Source organism: Pseudonaja textilis, chromosome Z (assembly GCF_049901715.1).
Source record: "Pseudonaja textilis isolate UNSWEBS1 chromosome Z, rPseTex1.2, whole genome shotgun sequence".
Classification (NCBI taxonomy): domain Eukaryota; kingdom Metazoa; phylum Chordata; class Lepidosauria; order Squamata; family Elapidae; genus Pseudonaja; species Pseudonaja textilis.
The window spans coordinates 11550925-11571829 of record NC_142008.1 but is presented as its reverse complement, the minus strand read 5'-3'; the positions used below and the strand labels follow the sequence as shown (position 1 = coordinate 11571829).

Sequence of the window (20905 nt, the reverse complement as noted above, 5' to 3'; positions counted from 1 at the left end):
CTCCCTTTATGTTCAAAAGAACTAGGAAGATCAAGTCTGAGGTTCTTCCTCCAATTATATTTTTCCCAGATTTAAAATTCTTTTATCTAACTGTGGCCTTGATTGAAGCTCTTCTTTCCATTCCTCAAAGTTATTGATACTGCCCATTATAGAATACATAAGACAAAAGAAAACTTCACTTCTATCTAAACTATATCAAGGAAAGCACCAGATAGACAGACAGACAGATATAGTGTCCAATTGTTTTGTTAAACATAGAGACTTATTATATTAACCCTCAGCCAGATAACAAAAACACATACGGGATTAGAGTGTAAAAACCTTCACCTTATCTGTAGCATTTCTTTGTATATTAAAATGCTTGACAATTTAGCATTGTGGATGACAGATTGTTCTAATGTTACTTCAAAGACTCTGAAAGGGCATTAAGCAATGCATATCCCAAAGATGATTTTTCAAGAGGCAACTGGACTCTGTTGTTGTTTTTTGGACTTTGGACTTTTTTCAAGAGGCACCTGGGCTTTGTCACTTCTCATCCTTCAAAGAAAAAAAACAAGAAAGTCCAGTTGCCTCATGAAAAAGTACCTTTGGAACAACCACAACCTGAATGACTGAGAATCTCCATAGACATTTAGCTATGCACTTTGGGATGAACACCTTTTGAATTGTGTGGGAGTATGAATGGATTTCCAGAAAAAAAAATGCAGACTACAGGAACCATTTGAGACCCCAGCAGCCTGCACTTGTGTTCAATAGTAAAGGAACACAGGGCAAAGAAAGCACAGTTTCCACAGCACAGTCCTTTCAGCAGTTCCAAGTAGGCTCCACACCCATTTATGCTATTTGAAGACACAAATAAACCTCCAAGTGGCCTCAGTGACTCTCTAAAAGAATGCAAATGACCAGCTGCCTGCAAGGAATATAAATCCTTCCATTTCCCAACATCAGTCAGAGATGAAGAATCTTCTTGGATAAGAAACGAAACGTCATCAAAGAAAAATCAGAAAGTCCGGTTGCCTCTTGGAAAAAGCATCTTTGGAGCAAGTATGACCCGAATAACTGAGAATTTCCATAGATACTAAGCAATGCATAGACACAAAAAGCACAAGTGTAATATTTGTACAGACAATATTGTTTTATTGGGTTTTTTTTATATTACTCAATATAAAACAAGCAGTATTCTTCCATTCCCATTCTCATCTTCCCTCCCTTCTCCTCGGGCTCCTTCCTAGTCTCTTCCTAGTTTTCAAATTGAAACAAAATAAGCAAAAAACGATAATCATGCCTTAAAAAGAAGAGAAGCAAATAAAATAAAAAGAGTGGGTATTATGGCTCTTCATTTACATGCTTCTGTTGCTTTCCAAAATGAATTATAATACTCAGTATGTCATCTTTAGCTCTTTTTTCCTTTCTCTCTTTTTTGGAATTTTTAAGGAACTACTGACACCATTTCTCGATTTTCTTTAGTTAAATTAAAGTTGTTGTATGAGGATGGTGGCTTTAAACTGCCAGATTTTCAACATTATAATGTGACAAATTCTTAGCTTAATTCAGAGAAAACAAAGACTGACTTTCCCTGTTTTGAATGCTGTCAAACCCATTAAGAGAAAATAGTTGCATTTGATCCAGATTCACATAAGAAATTGATGTTGTGAACAACAGAATAATGGAAGAGATATTGGAGGTCTTCTAGCCCTGATCAAGTAGGAAACTCCATATCATTTCAGATAAATGGTTATCCAATCTCTTCTTAAAAACTTCCAGTGTTGCAGTATTCGCAACTTCTGGAGGCAAGTTGTTCCACTGATTAATTGTTTTCTGCCAGACAATTTCTTCTTGGTTCTAGATTGCTTCTTTCCTTGATTAGTTTCTATCCATTACTTCTTGTCCTGCCCTTAGGTGCCTTGGAGAATAGATCAACCCATTCTTCTTTGTGAAAGTCCCTTAGATATTGGAACACTGCTATCCTATCACCCCTAGTCCTTCTCACTAAACTAGACATTCCCAATTCCAGCAACTGTTCTTTATATGTTTTAGTCTCTAGCCTCCTAATAATCTTTGTTGTTCTTCTCTGTACTCTTTCTAGAGCCTCTAGAAAGAAAACATTCAATTTGGAGATGGGATGATGGGGTGAATGAAGGGATGAGGAGGAGGAGGATAGTTTTTTGGAACTAGACATTACCTTATAATTCTATGGATTCTAGAACCAAAGAGGTGCTGGGCTGGAAGCAAAGTTGAAATCCTTCAAATTGGCATATACAACCAGCTCTTTCATTTATCCATTTGGTCTGACTAATTATTAAGAAATAAGACAATGTCAAGTATCTACAGCCACATTTAATGTAATCCTGTTGAACAATGTTGTTAGCATGTGGTAAAATACAATGCTAGGTGCAGCATAATCATGGATTCATAGTTCAGTATTCTTCATAACCCTTTGGCTATTAAAAGCAGTGGCAGATATTGGAAAAATTAAAATATTTTCATTTGCCACATTTCATTTCAGGCTGCAAATTATCTTGAATTAAGATTAGATTTATAGCCAAGTATTGCAATGGAGTTTTGAGGAGTTGGTTACAATGCTAATTTGTCACTGTATTACTTGATGGCCTTGGAAGTTTTTCCCCTTGTTTTCCTCCCCCCAAACTAAACCCAATCACATAGTTTTTGTAGCGAAGCATGGATATAGAGCTAATTATTTATTATTTAACTGCATAACATTATGAATGTAGCACAACCTTATGCTTAATATATAAAATATAATGTTTGAGTGCTTCATTCTCCTTTTCCCTTTTTTGAACGTATATATTTTTTTAAAAAAAATAATATGGTGGGAATATAGGTATGTAAATGTTTAGGGTCAAAATAGTTGGTGATTAGTTGAATCTTGCATTAAGGTTTGCTTAGAAAATGTAGTCAACAGTTATTGTTACAAGAGACTAAACCTCAACCTAATTCAAACACTGGTACTTTTGTAACAAACTTTAAGAAGGGTGAGGAGTATGGGTACTCTGGTGTGTGAAAAGACCATTAATATGAATTTACAAAGTGAGAAAGAAAAGAGGGGGAGGGGAATTGAGGTGATTCTTAAATTAGACAAAGTATGGATTTTTACTATCATGAACAGGTTTGCAATATGAACTGGAAATCTAATTTTATTTTGTGTAGCACATACAAGGCTGTTTTATAAGTTAGCTATTTCCAAGTGTTAAGTGATTTTATAGAGCTCTTATCTAGTTACATAAGGCCCAGTTGTGCTAATGTAATCTCTGTGGTGGTACAACAGCTTGTCAATTGAGACCTGTCCCTACACAGTTGGAACATACTACAAATTGTAAAAAGTCTCAATTTTTTTGCGTTACATTATTCATTCCTTACCGTCAACCTTGAATTTATTTTCCTATTCCTAGATAAAAGTTAGGGAGCTAGGCACCAGTCAAGTACCATCCATTTCTAAAACAGCCCCATTGCCTTTTAGTTTATCTCGTTCTTTGTAATTCTCTCTTGAAACTTGCCATTAGAAAACTGATTTCAGGAATTATTCTGCAAAATTGGTTATGTTCTTCATTACCCAAGCAATAAAAAACAAAAAATAATGTCACGATTGACCCCCACACACACATACACACACAAAAAACCTCCCCAAGCACAACAATTCAGCTTTACTTTAGGGAACAACTGTTTTGTTTTGTTTTTTAGTTAAAAAGCTTATTTTCTCTCAACTCATTGAAATGGGTTCAATTTGCATGTTTTTAAAGTGATACGACAGAGAAAACAGCAATGAACTGAGCCCAGATGGAGAGACTCATCTGTTAACATCAACACATTAACATATGAATATGAATTTAAAATTTCTAATTGTTTGATTATGTACCATAAAGTCGTTTTCAACTCCTAACGACCCCTAGACAGATTTTCTCCATTGTCATGTATCCCTAGCCAGATTTTTTTTTTAAGGTTCCTAGTGGGTACCCTTTCCCAATGTAACTGGGTGTATCCTTGAAAATTTAATCAAAAGTGCCCAAACATCATTACTTTAGGACTTACTAATACCGTAATTGCTCATCTCATATGGATGCAACAATTATGTTTTGATTTTGAAAAAAAAATACTGAGAAAATAAGAAATGAATAAAGGATAGAGTAGTATCCTTTAGCTTTTATATAAGTTTCATATTCTTCCTTTTTTCACTAGCCAATTTATATTTACACAGAGACTGGTCCTATGGGATTATTCAATCAATACTTCACAAATGTATTAATGCTATATTTATCTCAATTTAAAATGCTTCCACCTTAAAATAGATTTTTTTAGAAGTGTCTTCTCTTCATTTCTCAGTGAAACACCAATCTTAAAGGTGAATAATTTGGAGAGGAAAAATCCTTTTCACATAAAGCAGTAAATGCCTACTATGTCTATCCATTATTAAGTTCAAGATATTTCCATTTATATTGTCTTGATATGTTAGCTGTGAAATATTGTCCATAAAGTTAAAAAAATAAAGTTTGACATCTTGAAAGTTTTGTCCTAGTGGTCAACCACTTAAGTATAGTTGCCCAAAACCAAGCAGTCCTAACCTAATACCTATCAGAGGGATAGAATCACAATAATATGAAGTGTTAGTTTCACTTTTTGTTGCACTGTAACATCATACTGGCCACCGGCATACAAAAAAGATGTTGAGGCTCTAGAAATAATGCAGAGAAAAGCAACAAAGATGATTAGGGGAATGAAGGATGAAACATACCATGAATGGTTGCAGGAACAGGGTATGTCTAGTCTAATGAAGGGAGTTGACTTGATAGGGATGGCTTAATAGCAGTGTTCCAATATTTGCCACAGAAAGGGAGTAGTCAACCTATTCTCCAAATCACCTGGGAGCCAGGCAGAAAGTAATAGATGGAAACCTATCAAGGACAGATCAACCTAGAACTAAGAAAGAAATTTCCTGAGAATGGGGGGAAAAATTCAGTCAGTGGAACGACTTGTCTCCAGAAATTGTGGATGCTCCATCATTGGAGGTTTTTAAGATCGGACAGTCATTTGTCCAGAAAGGTATAGGGTACCCTAAGACCTCTAAGGTCCCTTCCAACTCTGTTATACTGTTACGTGCTTTCTTCTTTTTAATGTCCAGCTATCAAATCCTATTGCTTCCTCTTCTATGCACATAATAAATAATAGCAAGAGGTGTCATCCCTCTTTTTGAACCAAGAAATTTTAAATGGGCTAACTTACAGAATGTGTCCAAAATCCAGGACCCATGACTCCCAAGGAATTGGCAAATTTTATAAAATGTTTATGTCATAATACAAAATATCATAAAACATTTTCTGTGATCAGTTCCTCATGTTTGACTGTGCTATGCAGTTCAGTGGACTATTTTCAAAGCAGACATCTTTTAATATCTTGCTGAATTTTTTTAGAACTTTTCAAGATTAGAAGTTCTCCCATTTTTTGAAAGCATTGAGGAAATATCTCAGAAATGATGAGCTAGAGAATCACATTTGTCTAGTTTTCAATAAATCTGAGAAAAGCAAACAAATAACTTTAATGCAAGATCCAAACTGGATCAGTCATCGGACCCAAAGTTTTCTCTTCCAAGCTTTTGAACTCATGCTGGAGCCCATCATCAGCTCTACTGGAATACATGTTGGACTACTCTATGAATAATATTTATGTGGTGCCTTCATGATGGTTGATTGGTCTGTTGATGGCCAGCAATTGGCTGTTGTCAAATATCTTTCATGGATTGCAAAATGTTTTATGAAGCAAGTACAGGGAGAATTGTAATCACTCCAGCAGTGAATAGGACATTTTCCCTTGCCCCATCCCAGAAATAATTTACATCAGAAGTATGAGTAGAAAGTGTTTTGATAATTTCCAAAGAACCCCAGGACAAATGACAGATCAAAGAAGTCTGGAAGAAAGTTACCACCTTCTCTTGAAGTGATGTAAATCAATGGGCAGATTAGTTTCTTGTCAAGTAGGTATGTTCGCTACTAATTAAAAAGTGAATAACATTATCATACCTCTTAATTGAAGACAAAAAAAACCCCTTGCTCCTCAATAACTCATCTGCCCTTCCAAAGTAGTTAGTTAATGGTTAGGGACATTTTGCTATGTCCTTATGAATCTCAGTCAGCAATCATTTATAATATTGAGTGAAGGACAGGAACCCTCTTGACGGCTTCAAAGTGTGGGAAATTGTGCTAAAATCTCAGGAGAAAGAAGAGCTACTCTTTTCCAACAACCTTTCCAAGCTGAGAAAAGTCTGCATGACACCAAACAATAAAAGCTAAATTTAAAAAGCTGGAAATACAAGAAATCCTAGGTTTATATTGATTTTTGGAATAAAAGAATCAGTATTTCTTTTTCCTATTCGATGTAAAAAGGCTGGAGATGAGGGTGAGGTTGTGTATTTTAGCCATCATAAATCCCTTGTTGCCAATGGGGAGATATTCCTCAAATTTTCCATTTGCTATACTCTACATTTGCCTCCAAATGTCAACAGAAAGCGCTGGAGTAGCAAAAAAGCAACAGCAGTTTTTGATGGTGCTTGTTTAGGAGAATATTTTATCCCACCCGTATGCAAATCTAACCTTTTTAATATTTGAGTCCAATAAGCCCAAAGACAGGATTTCAACAGAAAATGTTTACTAAAGACTTTTCCCCTAATAATCTATTGATTTTAATATCCATTCAAAATTCCTGTTGAATGTCAGTTTTTCCCCAAAGACTGCCATTGCAAATATAGCATATTTCATTTATTTATGCCATTTGAAATAAGCATTAAGATATGAATAATGTTACTTTTTGCTGATGATCCAGCACTGAGATCCATAATTTAATTATTTGTTCTCTGTATATATCATCAGTAGCATGCTGAGATGTCACTCAAAAATAAGAATGTAAGGAGAAGTTTCCTGAATCAGAACAAAGACCCATTAATTCCAGATCTAGTGACATGGATGTGATTTCTATGCAAGAATTTGTTTTGAGCTCATTGAATTTTTCCCAACATGTTAAGAGTACTGCATTATTGTATGCAGAATTCCCTGCTATAATATAGAGTCTTGATTAAGATAATGTAAATAATATGTAGATTTTTAAAGATTTTTTTCCTGCATCAATCTTATATAAATAAATACCAGTTTTTTCACAGCAAATAAATCAAACCCTTTAAAAATAAAAACTCTAAGGGTTTCTTAAAAATGGACTACAGAATTGTATGAAAAAAATATTTCCTTGATTCATTCTGAATAAAAAAATTGGTTACCCATCGTAACAAGTTAGCAAAAAGACAAAGTAGACATTTTTCTGTTTGCTGCTATGCTCCTTTTCTTGCTTTTTTTATCACAATCTCCCAGTACTTCCCCTCTTCCTATTCTACAGTGTTAGTTTAACAGTATAATTAAACAAGTGTCATTTCTGAAGAGTATCATGGCTTATGCTTCATTTAGCACAACAATGTGGTATTAGCAGAATTGGCAGTGCTCAGTCTTGCAAGCACACCATGAGAGAAAGGAAATTACGTGTCCAAGGTTTGGACCTATCCCAGCTTCTACATGGGGTTTATTTCTCTTCTTGCACCAATTTCCACTCTAGGCATCAAGATTATCATCAGACTCAATGGCGTCTATGGTATAAGGATTTCCCTTGGAGAAGGGCCATTGCTTTCTACAAGAGCACAAGAAAATGCTTGGTTCAACGGCAAGTTATTTAGAACGATGAAAAAGCTTTTATCTGAAACACTGGAGTGGTGTCATTGATGCAGATGATAGTAAATTAAATGGACTAATAATCTGATAAATAAAATGACCCTGTTTAGTTAGTGATTAAGGTGCTGGCCTAGAAACCAGGAGTCTGTGTGTTCTAGTCCTGCCAGCTGCAATGGTGGTATTCTACTGGTTCTGCCCGGTTCTGCCGAGCTGGTAGCGGCGATGAGCTGCAGAGACAAACTGGTTCTCTCCACTGCACAGCTGTTGGGCCCACCCACCCACTCAGGCTCCCATACTCACCTTTATCCTCTGAATTTGAAGAGCAGTTGCTTTGCGCAGCACAGAAGAGTGCCGCGCAGTAGCTGCTGAAGCGACCGGGAGAGTGCAGGCTTGCAGGAGGTGAGGTAGAACGCTTCTGCGCATGCACAAATGCCTCTGTGCCTGCACAAAGTGTGCGTTTGGTGTGTGTGTGCACACAAAGTGTGTGCACATGTGCAAAGCATGCTCACCAAGCCATACCCACTGAACCAGTGGTAAAAAATATTTGAATCCCACCACTGACCAGCTGGGTGACTTTGGGCCAGTCATTTACTGTCAACCCAACCCATTTCACAGGGATGTTGTTGTTGTGGGGGAAATAGAAGGAGGAAGATATGTTGGGTAAGTTCGCCCCCCTGAGTTATTTGTAAAATTAACAAAGCCAGGATACAAACAAACGAATAAATTGCTGGGTGAACGATAAGCAAATAGATTTTTCCAACCGTTGCCTATCAAACACAGATTCGGAATCAGTCACACTCTCAACAAAGATTCTAAGCAATCAGCATTAAAATCGTCTACAAATAGAGCTTTCTTCGTAGAACAAAACAAAAAGATAAAAAAATTCATAAGACAATTAGGTTAGATTCAAACCCAATCAGAAAGACAGGTAGCCTGTTTGGGGCATCAGTAAAGGTCAGCAAATCATTAGTTATCAGATTCATTATTGTTGTATTTCTATTTCAAGGATACCAACAACATACCTCCATATTCTGCAGCCCTTAGAGACCATTCAGATCAAGATTGCTGAACAATGACTGTAGAGCATGGATGTCAAACTCAAAGTCCAGGGATCTGCCTGCAGGGTGCTTAGATCTGCCCCATGAGGCCGCCCTGGAAATAGCAAAGGGCCAGCCTGCATTGCCTCTGCCAGCAAAAACAGAGCTCGGGAGGCTGTGATGGCCTCCTGGACTCTCTGCTGGTGAAAACACAGTTTGGGTGGCCCTCCCGAGCTCCGCATTTCACTGGCAAAGCACTCAAGGTCACCACAGGCAACCCTGAAATGAGTGACATTGAGCTGGCCAGGCCCACCCTGGCTACTACTCCCACCCTGGCCACCCGAGGTCAAACACAACCTTGAAGTGGCCCTCAATGAAATCCCTGCTTTTGAGCTTCTCTGGGAGATCCATGAAAACTGAAGAATTAAGAATTAACCCCAAAACCTAAATAAAACATCCCCAAATGCCATCCCTGGCCATCTATAATGGGGTCCCCAACCTCCAGGTCGTGGCCTGTTCAGACTTGGACTACAGAAGCAGTGGGTGAGTACACACACCATTTGTGCAAATAGAACTGGGCACATGCCACTCCTTCACACACATCCCCTCTTTCCCCCTTCTGCTGGTCCACAAAGCCAGAAAGGTTGGATTGTCTGATCTATAAGATACAGCCAGATTATTAAGACTGGGCCCTAGACACCAATAGGTATAAAAACAGATTTGTGTTTAATTTTTTGGCTCAAAAGCCATATCTTGGGTTGGCTCCAGAAGTGGTATTCAGCAGGTTCTGACCAGTTCTGCAGAACTGGTAGCAGAAATTTTGACTAATTCAGAGAACCAGAAAATATTTCTGACTGGCCCTGTCCCCACCTATTCTTTGCCTCCCAAGTCCCACCCGATCTTGTAGGTTTTCTTTCATTGCCCTGCACAGGAGAATGGAGTTGGAAAGAACATTAGGGGGGTGCGGAGGAAATGGGATTTTGCAGTATCCTTCCCCTGCCATGCCCATCAAGCCACGCTCACCAAGCCATGCCCACAGAACCAGCAGTAAAATATTTTGAATCCCACCACTGCTTGGCTCTATGCTTTCAGAATCTTTTTTTATTGTTATTTATTTATTTATTTGTCAAGTGATGAAAAGATAACAGGTATAAGCATAAACATAGTTATGAATACATGAAATGGATACATATAAGAACAATAAAAAGAAACAATAGGGCAGGGATGGTGGGCACATTGGTGCGCTTATGCACACTCCCTACAGACCTCTTAGGAAAGGGGTGAGGTCAATAGTAGACAGTCTAAGGTTAAAGTTTTGGGGGTTTGGGGAAGAAACCACAGAGTCAGGTAGAGTATTCCAGACATTGACCACTCTCTTGCTGAAATCGTATTTCCTGCAATCAAGTTTGATGCGGTTTACCTTGAGTTTGTATCTATTGTGTGCTCTTGTATTGTTATGGTTGAAGCTGAAGTATTCATTGACAGGTAGGACATTGCAATGTATAATTTTATATACTATACTTAGATCGCACCAAAGGCGGCGTAGTTCTAGGTTTTCAAGGTCTAGAATTTCAAGCCTGGTGCATAAGGTATTCTGCAATGAGTAGAGGAGTGGAGAACTCTTCTTGGGAAACATTTCTGGACTTTCTCAACTGTGTTAATATCAGATACGTAATGCGGGTTCCAGACTGATGAGCTGTATTTAAGTATTGGTCTAGCAAATGTTTTGTATGCTCTAGTTAGTAGTGTGATATTACCAGAGAAAAAGCTACGTAAGATTAGGTTAACAACTCTTAATCCCTTTTTGGCTATGTAGTTACAGTGGGCTCTAGCACATAGATCATTAGAGATGAGTACTCCAAGGTCCTTGACAGAATTTGGATCATCAACAAAATCCTGACTATTAAGCTTGTATTATATTTTCTGATTTTTTTTGCCAATACATAGGACAGAGCATTTATTTGTTGAGTTTTGAAGTTGCCATTTGTTTGACCATTCTGATATACAATCAAGATTTTTTTGAAGGGTAGCAGTATTGTCTGTGGAGTTGAATAGCTTTACATCATCAGATTGTTGTCTGTTTGACAGGAATGCTTCTATCCAGTTATGCAGGTGTCCAGAGATACCATAAAATTTTAGTTTTAGCAGTAGTTTGTCATGTACCACTGAATCATAGGCTTTACAGAAGTCTATGTAGATTGCATCTATTGCTTTGCCCTGATCGAGTTATGTAGTCCATATGTTTTTGCAGTGTAAGAATTGCAGATTACAGGATAGTTTTTTCCTGAAACCAAATTGTTTATTAGAGAGTAGGTTGTTTGTCTCTAAGTGGAGGATAATGGATAATAATTGATTCCATGACTTTACAGGTGACGCAGCATAAGGAGATTGGCCTATAACTTTCAACTAGGCTGGGGTCTCCCTTTTTGAACATGGGGATGACCGTGGCTTGTGATCATAGGTTAGGCAAGGGGCTGGTCCTGAAAGATTTTTCAAAGATTATGCTTAGAGGTTCTGCTATGGCATTGGATAGCTTTTTAAAGAAGTAGGCACATATTCCATCCGGTCCAATAGATAGAGATGGTTTTAGATTGCATAGTGCTTTTTCAACATTGTCTTCTGTAAAATCTATATGTATTAGAACATTGTAGTTATCTGTCATTCGACTAGGAAATACTGGGCATGATCCATTGCTTTTACAAATACTGAGCCAAAGAATGTGTTAAAGAGGTTGGCTTTAATAGTGTCGTCATTGCAGTCTTTACCATTAGGTCCTTTTAGCGGTGGAATGGACCTTGAGTCTTTTAGTTTGTTGTCTATGAAATCAAAAAGATTTTGCTAAAGCAGCAAAATGTCTGTGGCTTTTTCTATCAGTGATATAGAAAAGGGGTTCGAATAGAGGTAGACTTTATGAATAGAGCTCTCTGGGGGAAAAAAAATTAAAGGAGGGAAGTAAGTTGCATTATTTCTCTAAAAATAGTTTGTTTTCTTAAGTTGTGTTCTAGTTTTTGTTTTTGTCTTAATGAACATCCATTGTTATTTCTTCTGATTCTCATGCAAGGAATTTATAGATCTTTTAAAAATTCCCAGGCAGTCTTTTCTCAGCCTAACTTTGATCATCTTTGTCTAGCTATTTGACCATGATTTTATCTCATTGTGTTCATTTGCTTTGGATTTGGCTGCCAAATTGAGTAAATAAAAGTGGGCTTACTGGAATATCTAACTGGGTTTGTTAAAATATGTTTCTTCTTTCTGATGTTTTAACAAAAATTCTTACGCAAGCGATATGACCCTCTGAATTAATTAATTCTTTGTAAATGTGATGCCTATATGTACGACATTATAGAAAGAATGATGGATCAGACTGTAGGATTAGGAGGAAATTAAGGTTATAATTTGATCTTTTTTTAAAAAAAGAATACACCTTCTTGTATTGATTTGTAGGATTTAGTCATTTTTACCTTTTTCTATGCAATTAGAACCTGCCACAACTTCCCTTAATGGATGAATTTTCTTTGGATCTGGCTGTCCATCCTGTTTGAAGTCAAGAAAGAATTTCCCTGTAAATCTGGATTTTTGTCTCCTTATTCTTCAAGGCACTTCACAAGGTTATAATGCTAGAATTAAAATGAAATAATTGAATGCTCATTATATCCCTTGACATTGAGCAGTTGGAATGTTTTTAAAAAAATCAGCAGCAATTAATAAAAAGCAGAAGTAATTAATGAAAATCAGATTGTTTCTGTGGATCATGTCCACAAATGAGGCCTAGAAGATCCTAATATAAGGCTGAAAATGTCTGACCATTTGTTTAATATTGATGGTTCTCCACAATGTCACAATTGATCACATCCATCCGTGTGTGGCTTAAATATTTCAGTTAGCAGGTAGCATTGTTGCAGATGATTCTTAGACAAACTCCCATAGAAATATTTAAAGGCCAAAGTCTGTAATTCAAATTGAACAGCTGCCCAACAAAGTGGTAACAAAATGCTTGACCACTTGTCAATATATTTACTTTTTGCTTTTAGTGGCAGTCCAGTTTCATAGAGCAATAAAATCTGAATGAAACTATTGAATGTCTCATGGAAGCGAAATCTGCTTTTTCTAGACAGGACCGGAAATTAGAAATTAAGTTTATAACATCAACTTCTGGAGACAGGCTGTACACTAAGTGGGAGAGAATAGCTACTACAAACTTATCTCTCGGGAAATAGCAGACTGACTACTGTATTACAAGAGAGTGGATGAGAAGGTCATAGTTATTGACCATTACAAAACCTCCCACATGGATTAATCATCAGTACATGACAGTTGGGCCATGAATGTACCCTGTAAAAGCGATCTCTCTGTGGCTATTGAAGTTCCTTAGAATATTCCTGTTCTGACCAAGCCTTCCTGATGTCGGGCTCCGGATGCTTTCCAACCTGCTCTGAAGCCCAACACATCAGCAGGATGCACGAGGGGGGTGACATCGGCAGCCACTGTATGCTATGGCTGCCCAGAAGCTCCAGATGCCTTCTGTTTTGTTCTGGAACCATCAGCAAGCTACCGCTGCCCAGTAGCTCGGAAAGAAGGAAGACCTGGCAATCCTGATGGTTCTGACTCTTCAGTGTGACAGAGCTGCTGTTGAGTGGCTGGGAGGCTGTGAAAACCTGTACTGCGTAGGGCTGCATTTGTGTGACTGTGGCTGTTTGCAATGTTTGGAAACAGTGCAGGGAGCACGGGGTGGAATAGACTACAGAATAGATTAGGGGCATTGGATGATTAAGGGGTAGGATAGGAGATGCAGGATGGCAGGCAGATATTAGGAGGGGATGGTATTAGGAGGGGGCAGATGTTTGTTAACCTGGGGTTGTTTACAAAGGAAGTGTTTCAAGCGCTGAGAGGCGTTAATTGTCAGCACTGGCTTTTCACGGGTTTCCCATTCTTGCTGCTGTTAATCCTGACTGCTCAAATTAAAGCTGAAATGTGACTACATCAAAGAGTGAGTACTGTCTGCTTTGTGAGTAACTGCTCAGGAGTTCAAAGGCAGCTGAGACCTGAGACCATAATTAAGCAAACACTTAGTCCAAACAACTCTTGTTTTATTTCAACTCTGGGAATTATGTGCATTCCCAGCCAGTAATGAGTCCCAAACCGTACCTTGAGATAAGCACCCGCCTTATCTCCTTTGAATTGCTGCCAACAACTAAAGTAAATTAACTGTAAAAAAACTAACCAAAGTACAAAGTCCACACAAAGCTTCCAAGGTTTAATCCAAACAGAGTGAATGACTTTACTTCCTGTAAAGGTGTCTCTACCTTTGCACCTCCTTTATACCTTAGGGGGGGCAATCACCTCCAAGCCTTACTCCCAAGTCACCTCTTTTGTCTCAGCTACTCTTGCTTTCTAGCAGCTCTGTGTACACATGCACTGGGGAGCCTTGTTCCTCTGCCTGGCTGCTGCCAGACTCCAGAAGCTCCAGAGTCAGCACACCACTCCCAGATGGTCCTGGCCCCATCTCTGCATAGGACACAAGACCCTCGTCCAAGTCCTTTCCAGGCTCTTGGACTGGTCCCCGTTTTCCCCACTGTCCAATTCCACTGCCATCTGCACAGACTGCCGGTGAACCACAACACTTCTCTCTTCCCAAGTCCAGCACCATAACTGAAATTATCTCTTTTGCAACAATAATCTCAGTTGTAACAATTATTGGTTATGGATGGGTCAATTCACCTACCTTATTCTTCAAACCCAACACACTGCACAGAATCATAATTCAAATTGACAAGCTATAGATTCAGTACAGTTTGAACAGTTTCTCCCTGTCATCTCTTCAGTTTATCTTGATGAGATACTAAAAATCAGAGGACAAAACTAAAAGATCTCTTCCACCTTCTTCACCCTCTTAAGTAAAAACATGTTCATTATTAAACCATGGCTGATTCATGTCTTGCTATAAACATATCCAGTATTACATAACATAGCATCACCATAAATGCCAAGGATTGTTTGACTTGATTGATCAAAATAATGGCCATAGGAGAAGATGGAGCAGATCTGAAAGTGTTGGAGCCTGATTTTCCCCAATTATTGTGTCCCAATTGCATCCTCGTGTCTCTTTGACGGTATCCATAGGTATGTTGATTTCTTTCCCTTTTATCATAGGCATCTTTTACAGATTATTGAAGTCCATAAAAGAAATAGGTTCAACCAGTTGAAAGGCATTGCAAATGAGACGTATTTAAGAGCCACAATGGACTGCTATAGTCATAGAGAAGATAAGTTTGCAAGAGTGTTCTGTTGTCTATACACTTGAAGGAGAAACCATATCTTGGTGCCCTGAAATGAGTGATGATTACATTCACTTTAAAAAGACATGGGGAGAAGGAGGGAGAATTGGGGAGATGTCAACAGGAAAAAGAATGCATGACTTACATCTGTGCAGGCATGGCTTGTTCTTCATACTGTGACAGCAAGACAGCTTTTCTGTATTTATTTACAGCAAAGCTTAATAATTAATGAACACTTATTATTATAGCTGTTCTAAAACCATATGGCATGCGGGATGTGAACAAATCTTTTGAGACAAAGCACTCAGTGGAAGCATGTTTTGATTTAGCTACTTTTTCTTAGAGCAGAAGGCGAGGTGCTTTCCCAGCATGGAGTGTTTACTTGCAAGTCTACATTTAAAAACACTTCTGTTCTGTTCTGCTCAGGCTCTTGCTTCAACAAATTGCTGGCAGGTATCAGCCAGATCTTATGTCTATTGAACTTAGGAGAAGCAGTGAAGTCAGTGAGATGATAAAAAGTTTGAGATGGCATTTGCTCAGCTACTTAGCAGATGAAAGCCATGGCATATGTACCCTTTCCCCGCTCTACACAGACTAGAAATAGCTACATTATTTAAGCGTATGGTTTAGGAAGACATAGTCAGTCCCAATAGGTTAGACCTATTCTGGACATCTGGTAAGCAGTCAGATCATAAATTTATCAAAATGGAAACACTGAACGATCTCAGTCACTAGCTCTTGGATTAAGGAGCTAGAACATTGAAACAAGTAGTGAATTACTCTTGGGAGAATGTCGTGGCCCTGTTGGAGCCTGGGTCTGAGGAGGAAGAGACATGGTGCTCCAAAACATAAGTAACAGTGGCAAATGTAATGTTGGAAAGGGGATTTCATAGGAGATAATATAAATTTAGATGAAATTTTGAATGATCAATGAAATGATATGAATAGAGAACATGTTGAATATAAGAATATACGATCAAGGAAGATAGAAATTGATTAAAAATAAGAGACTGATATAAAGTAATTTTTGAGAATATAAAGAAGAAAACTTGGTAATGGGTAATGATGTAATGCTAGAAAGCTGTATTTGTGATTATGGATCAAAGATGTATCTAAATAATTAAAAAATAAAAAACTTTTCTACAAAAAAAAGGAGATGGAGCCAGTACCAATGGAGAAGAGGGTGCACAGTCCCTATGACCCATGAGGAACAACCTGGGGATGAGAACGAGGCAGTCCTGGGCTGGATCCCTTGGGCCTTGGAAGAGTAGGCAGACAAGAAGAGAGGTGCAGGTTGACTGAGGAAGTGGGAAGAGACGGAAAGAGGCAGGTGGGGAGTAGGGGTGGAGCTTGGAGATGAGCAAATGCTTCCCTCATCCCCAAGTGTGGAGAGTGGAGAGGAGGCAAAGTTAGCACAGGGTGACCAGGGGTGGGATTCAAATTTTTTAACAACCAGTTCTGTGGGAGTGGCATAGGTGGTGGGCGTGGCTTGGTGGTCATGTTATTTGCTAGGTGTGGCCAATTCAATATCACTCATATCAAGGCACGCATCTCCTCGCCTGGCCTCTCATGACTGTGCAGATGCTGCACAGTCGTAAGTGTGAAAAATGGTCATAAGTCATTTTTTTCAGTGCCACCGTAACTTTGAATGGTCACTCCACACAAGCAAGTACCAGCAAAGGAAGGGAAAAAAAATTCCAGAGACGTTCTTGAGACAGGAAGTTTAGTTCTGCCAATAATGTAATAAGGGTTAATGGAGAGGCAGTTTCTGTAAGCAACACCAGAATGTTTCCTTCCTGCCTTCCTTACAGGATTAGGCCAGTAACTTCTTCTAACAACTGGTTCTCCAAACTGCTTAGAATGTTAACAACCAATTCTGGCAAATAGGTGCGAACTGGTAGAATCCCACCCCTGAGGGTGACCCAACTGCTCAGGGAGAGGGTACCCTGCCTCTCTTCCCAAGGATCACCTGGACAGAAGCATTTAAGGCGACACCATGGGGAGGGGTTTTCGTTGCAAACAATTGTTGTATTTCTCAACATCACACTCCACAGCTCCAAGAAGAACTTTGCTCCAGAATCCTTGCTGGTGTGGACTGAGGTTTGATCCTTTGCTTTGACATTCATCATTAACTTTGCCAAGTTTGAGATCTAGTCTTGCCCCCAGAGCGGTGCTGCTTCTGTGCACTTTCACTGCCAGGAAGTTTCATGAAGCAGATGTGGGCGCATGTGTTTGAGCCTTGCTTTGAGACTGTAGGGGTAACCTGGGGGCAGACTTTGGAGAATGGACCGGGAATTGCTGGATTGTGGGGATTGTGGGAGAAGATGATTAAATAAAAATTGTCAAGCTTCCACCTACCATGTGTTTATTGTGTGCCAACCCTGGGCCATAACAGAGAAGGAGGAATTGGGTTAGTAACAAGACTTTGCCTGACAAATGGGCAAATGTTTTTCACTTACAAATGATATGCTGCTATAAAATTATTAGCTTATATATTGTCAAAAAAAAAACCCCTATGTATTGTTTTTAAATTTACTGTGAGCTTTAAACATCTGCTTAGATGAGGCTCAAGGATTCTCCTTTCGCTGTATGAAAGATGCGGTTGGTTTCATTCCCTATTTTACAAGTAGTCTCCAACTTACAACAGTTCATTAATGAGCATTCAAAACTACAACAGCACTGAAACTGACCACTGGCAACTGACTCATATTTATAATGGTTGCAATGTTATGTGATCTTCTTTTGCGAACTTCTGATAAGCAAAATCAATGGAGAAGCTAGACTCACTTAGCAATCATGTCACTAACGTAACATCTACACTGATTCATTTAACAACTTTGGCAAAAAAGATAATAAAATGGGGCAACATTCACTTAACAAATGTCTCACTTAGTAGCAGAAGTGTTAGGCTCAATTGCAGTCATAAGTCGATGACTATTGGTACTTAGTCTTAATTCAGGTTCAGCCTTCCTTGCTGTATTTTTCTTGGTCTGTGAAATAAATGACAGGTCTTTGTGGGATTGAATTTGCACCATGGCTAGATAAATATTTGTTTGTTTGTTTGCTTGCTCAGTTTCTATGGCCGCCCATCTTGGTCAATGACTCTTTAGTTAGCTGTATTCTGTACTGAGGAAATAGCTTATATACAGCGACTAACATACAATATGTATAACATTGGGCTCAGGGTTGACTCAGCCTTCCAACCTTTCGAGGTGGGTAAAATAATTGTTGGGGGCAATAGGCTGACTCCGTAAACCACTTGTGGGGGGCTGTAAAGCACTATAAAGTGGTATATAAATGCGTAGTGCTATTGCTATCTAAAGGAATGAAAGCCAACTCAAACCAGCATTGAGTTGCAACAAATTATGGTCAAGATGCAAATGAAATGAAAGAAACTGAATCGGCTGACAATGATTTGATAAGCAGTCTGAAAAGTGACAGTAGGATCAAGGAAAAAGTAGTAATCGTGCAATACAGCTTAGCACCATGTTGCAAAAGCTGTGTCTTCTTTTTCAAGACAATCTTTGGTTGGAAGCTATTTTCTATTTGCAGGCCATGTGAATGCAAAGAGATGAACTGCAAAGTTTATGATTCTTTGTAGTTAGTCACACAAGCTGTTATGAATTAAAGAAGAAAACTTGAAGATGCAATCCACAGCATTGGTCATGCCAAGTTAATAGAACAGCTTCCGGTTATGTCTTTCCAGGAATTTGCTGATTCCGTGTACCAAATAATTGCAGAGAAATTTCAGGAGGTGACGGATAACTTTGGTGCCCTCCATGCATGTCACAGATCCCTTGCAGGAATTGTAATGACCAGAGGTAAGCCTCCAATTTTCTTGCTTTTTTGCTTAGCCTACAGTTTTATTTATTCTAAGAAAAGCTCGTCTATAGTTCCTTGAATATAGATAATATCGGTATGTGCCCCAGTATTACCTGCACTTAGTAATTAAAAGGGTGTGTGATGGTGACGCCATTCTGAAATTTAGCTACAACATTAAGTTCACCTGCCTGAATCTACAGTAAGGTATGAAGCCTTTACGCTGAACTCTCCCAAGCTGCTTTGAGCTTCGCATAATGCAGCAGATAATGTGCTTTAAATAAGCATATAAATAAAGCATATAAGCACTTCATCCTTTTTACAATGTTATGGTGAAGATAAAGGCCCATTTCAGAGGAATGATGGGATGCAAATGTCTTCCTTTTCCAGTCATTAAAGCAGCCACATTAAAGATGCACTTGTGTGCATCTGCTTCAAAAGCTGTTCCAGTTTGCCTGTTCATGTGCATATAACTCCACCTGTGGAACTGCTACTAAAGCAAAGGAGTTGTACGTACACACCAGAGGTGGTATTCATCAGATCCTGATCAGTTCTGGAGAACCGATAGCAGACATTTTCAGTAGTTTGGAGAACCGGCAAATACCACCTCTGACTAGAGATTTTACAGTATCCTTGCCCTGCCACGCCCACCATAAAACTGGTAGTAAAAAAAAATCTGAATCCTACCACATGTGTAGACTGTGGGAATGATTTTCAAAACAGCCATACAGACCCTGCAAAAGCTGTATATAAAAGCTGTTCCAATGATTGAAAGAGGAGTTTCCTGCATGCTAATACATATTGTATCTTTTTTTAAACAAAATAACCCAAAACAATTTTCCTTGGTGCATAAATTAGTCAGGGTGTCAGCTGCAAAAAAAATCAGGATTATTTGTAAAGTTGCAACATAGAAGTGTTTAACTGACAGTTTATAAAATAGGAAGTTTATCCCTGACATCTACCCTAAATAATCATCCTTGTAATTTCAACCTATTAATTCCAGTTAATACTCTGGGACAATAGAGAACAAATCCACACCATCTTCTTTCCAAATCCTTTAATTCTTAGGGTTTCTATGTGTACAGATACTTCTCGACTTACAACAATTCATTTAGTGACTGTTTGAAGTTACAACGGACCTGAAAAAAATGATTTATGATTGTTTTTCACAGTTACAACCATTGTAGCAACCCCATGGTCATGTGATCAAAATTCAGATTGCTTGGCAACTGACTCATATTTATGACGCTTGCAGTGTCCCAAGTTTTTTAACTTTCTGATGGTCAAAGTTAATGGAGAAGCCAGGTTCAACGTAACAACTGTGGTGATGCCTTTAACAATTGTGGCTAAGAAAGCTTGTCAAATGGGGAAAACTCATTTAACAAATGTCTTGCTTAGCAACATAAATTTTGAGCTCGACTGTGGTTATAAGTCAAGGACTACCTGTATTCTCATTCACACATCCATAGACATTATTTTACCTAACTCTTAACCAAACTGTTATTCCTATAATTATTCCAATTTATTTCATTCACATATTCTGCTAGAGAAATATCATCTCATAGCAATTATATTCGAGTACAGAAAGTTGCTGGTAGGAATAATTGATCTTTCCCTTATATATGTTTTATTGAATACTAAGACAATAGGGATATTACCTTAACATCTATTCTACATGCAAACAGAAATATAGTCTTTAACATATTAGCTAACAAAGACTATCATTGGGACTGTGCTACAGCATAGCACTTTGGGGTGTCGGCAGAGTAGGGATCCATAGGGATCAAAGCTTCACCACTTTTTATGTGCAGCAAACATTTAAAAATTTTGCATTTTGATATCATCATTGTGATTGTCATCTTGATTTTTTTTTAACTGTATCCTGCAGATATCCCTGGTAGAACTATGAGTCTAATTTCCTATCTTTTATTATGGCCTTTCAAAAGTTCAAGAATGGTATTTTTCATTATGCCCCAGAATTGCATAGATGAAATGTAGAAGCATGTTCTGATTCCAGCTGGTTTTTTTTTCTCCCTTTTCTACATAAAGTTTGATT

At 38.3% G+C, this 20905-nt stretch overlaps 1 protein-coding gene across 5 annotated transcripts in view; it reads left to right on the top strand.

Moving 5' to 3' along the window:
• ADARB2 (adenosine deaminase RNA specific B2 (inactive)) overlaps positions 1-20905 on the top strand; it is a 489405-nt gene that overhangs the window by 402177 nt on the left and 66323 nt on the right. For all 5 annotated transcript variants that reach the window (XR_015740138.1, XR_015740136.1, XR_015740137.1 and 2 more), the window contains one exon: positions 18737-18851. Coding sequence is in view for 2 of the 5 variants with exons in the window: in XM_087916598.1 (XP_087772724.1) it covers positions 18737-18851 (115 nt within the window). In the remaining 3 variants the exon portion in view is untranslated. The remainder of the gene's footprint in view (positions 1-18736; positions 18852-20905) is intronic.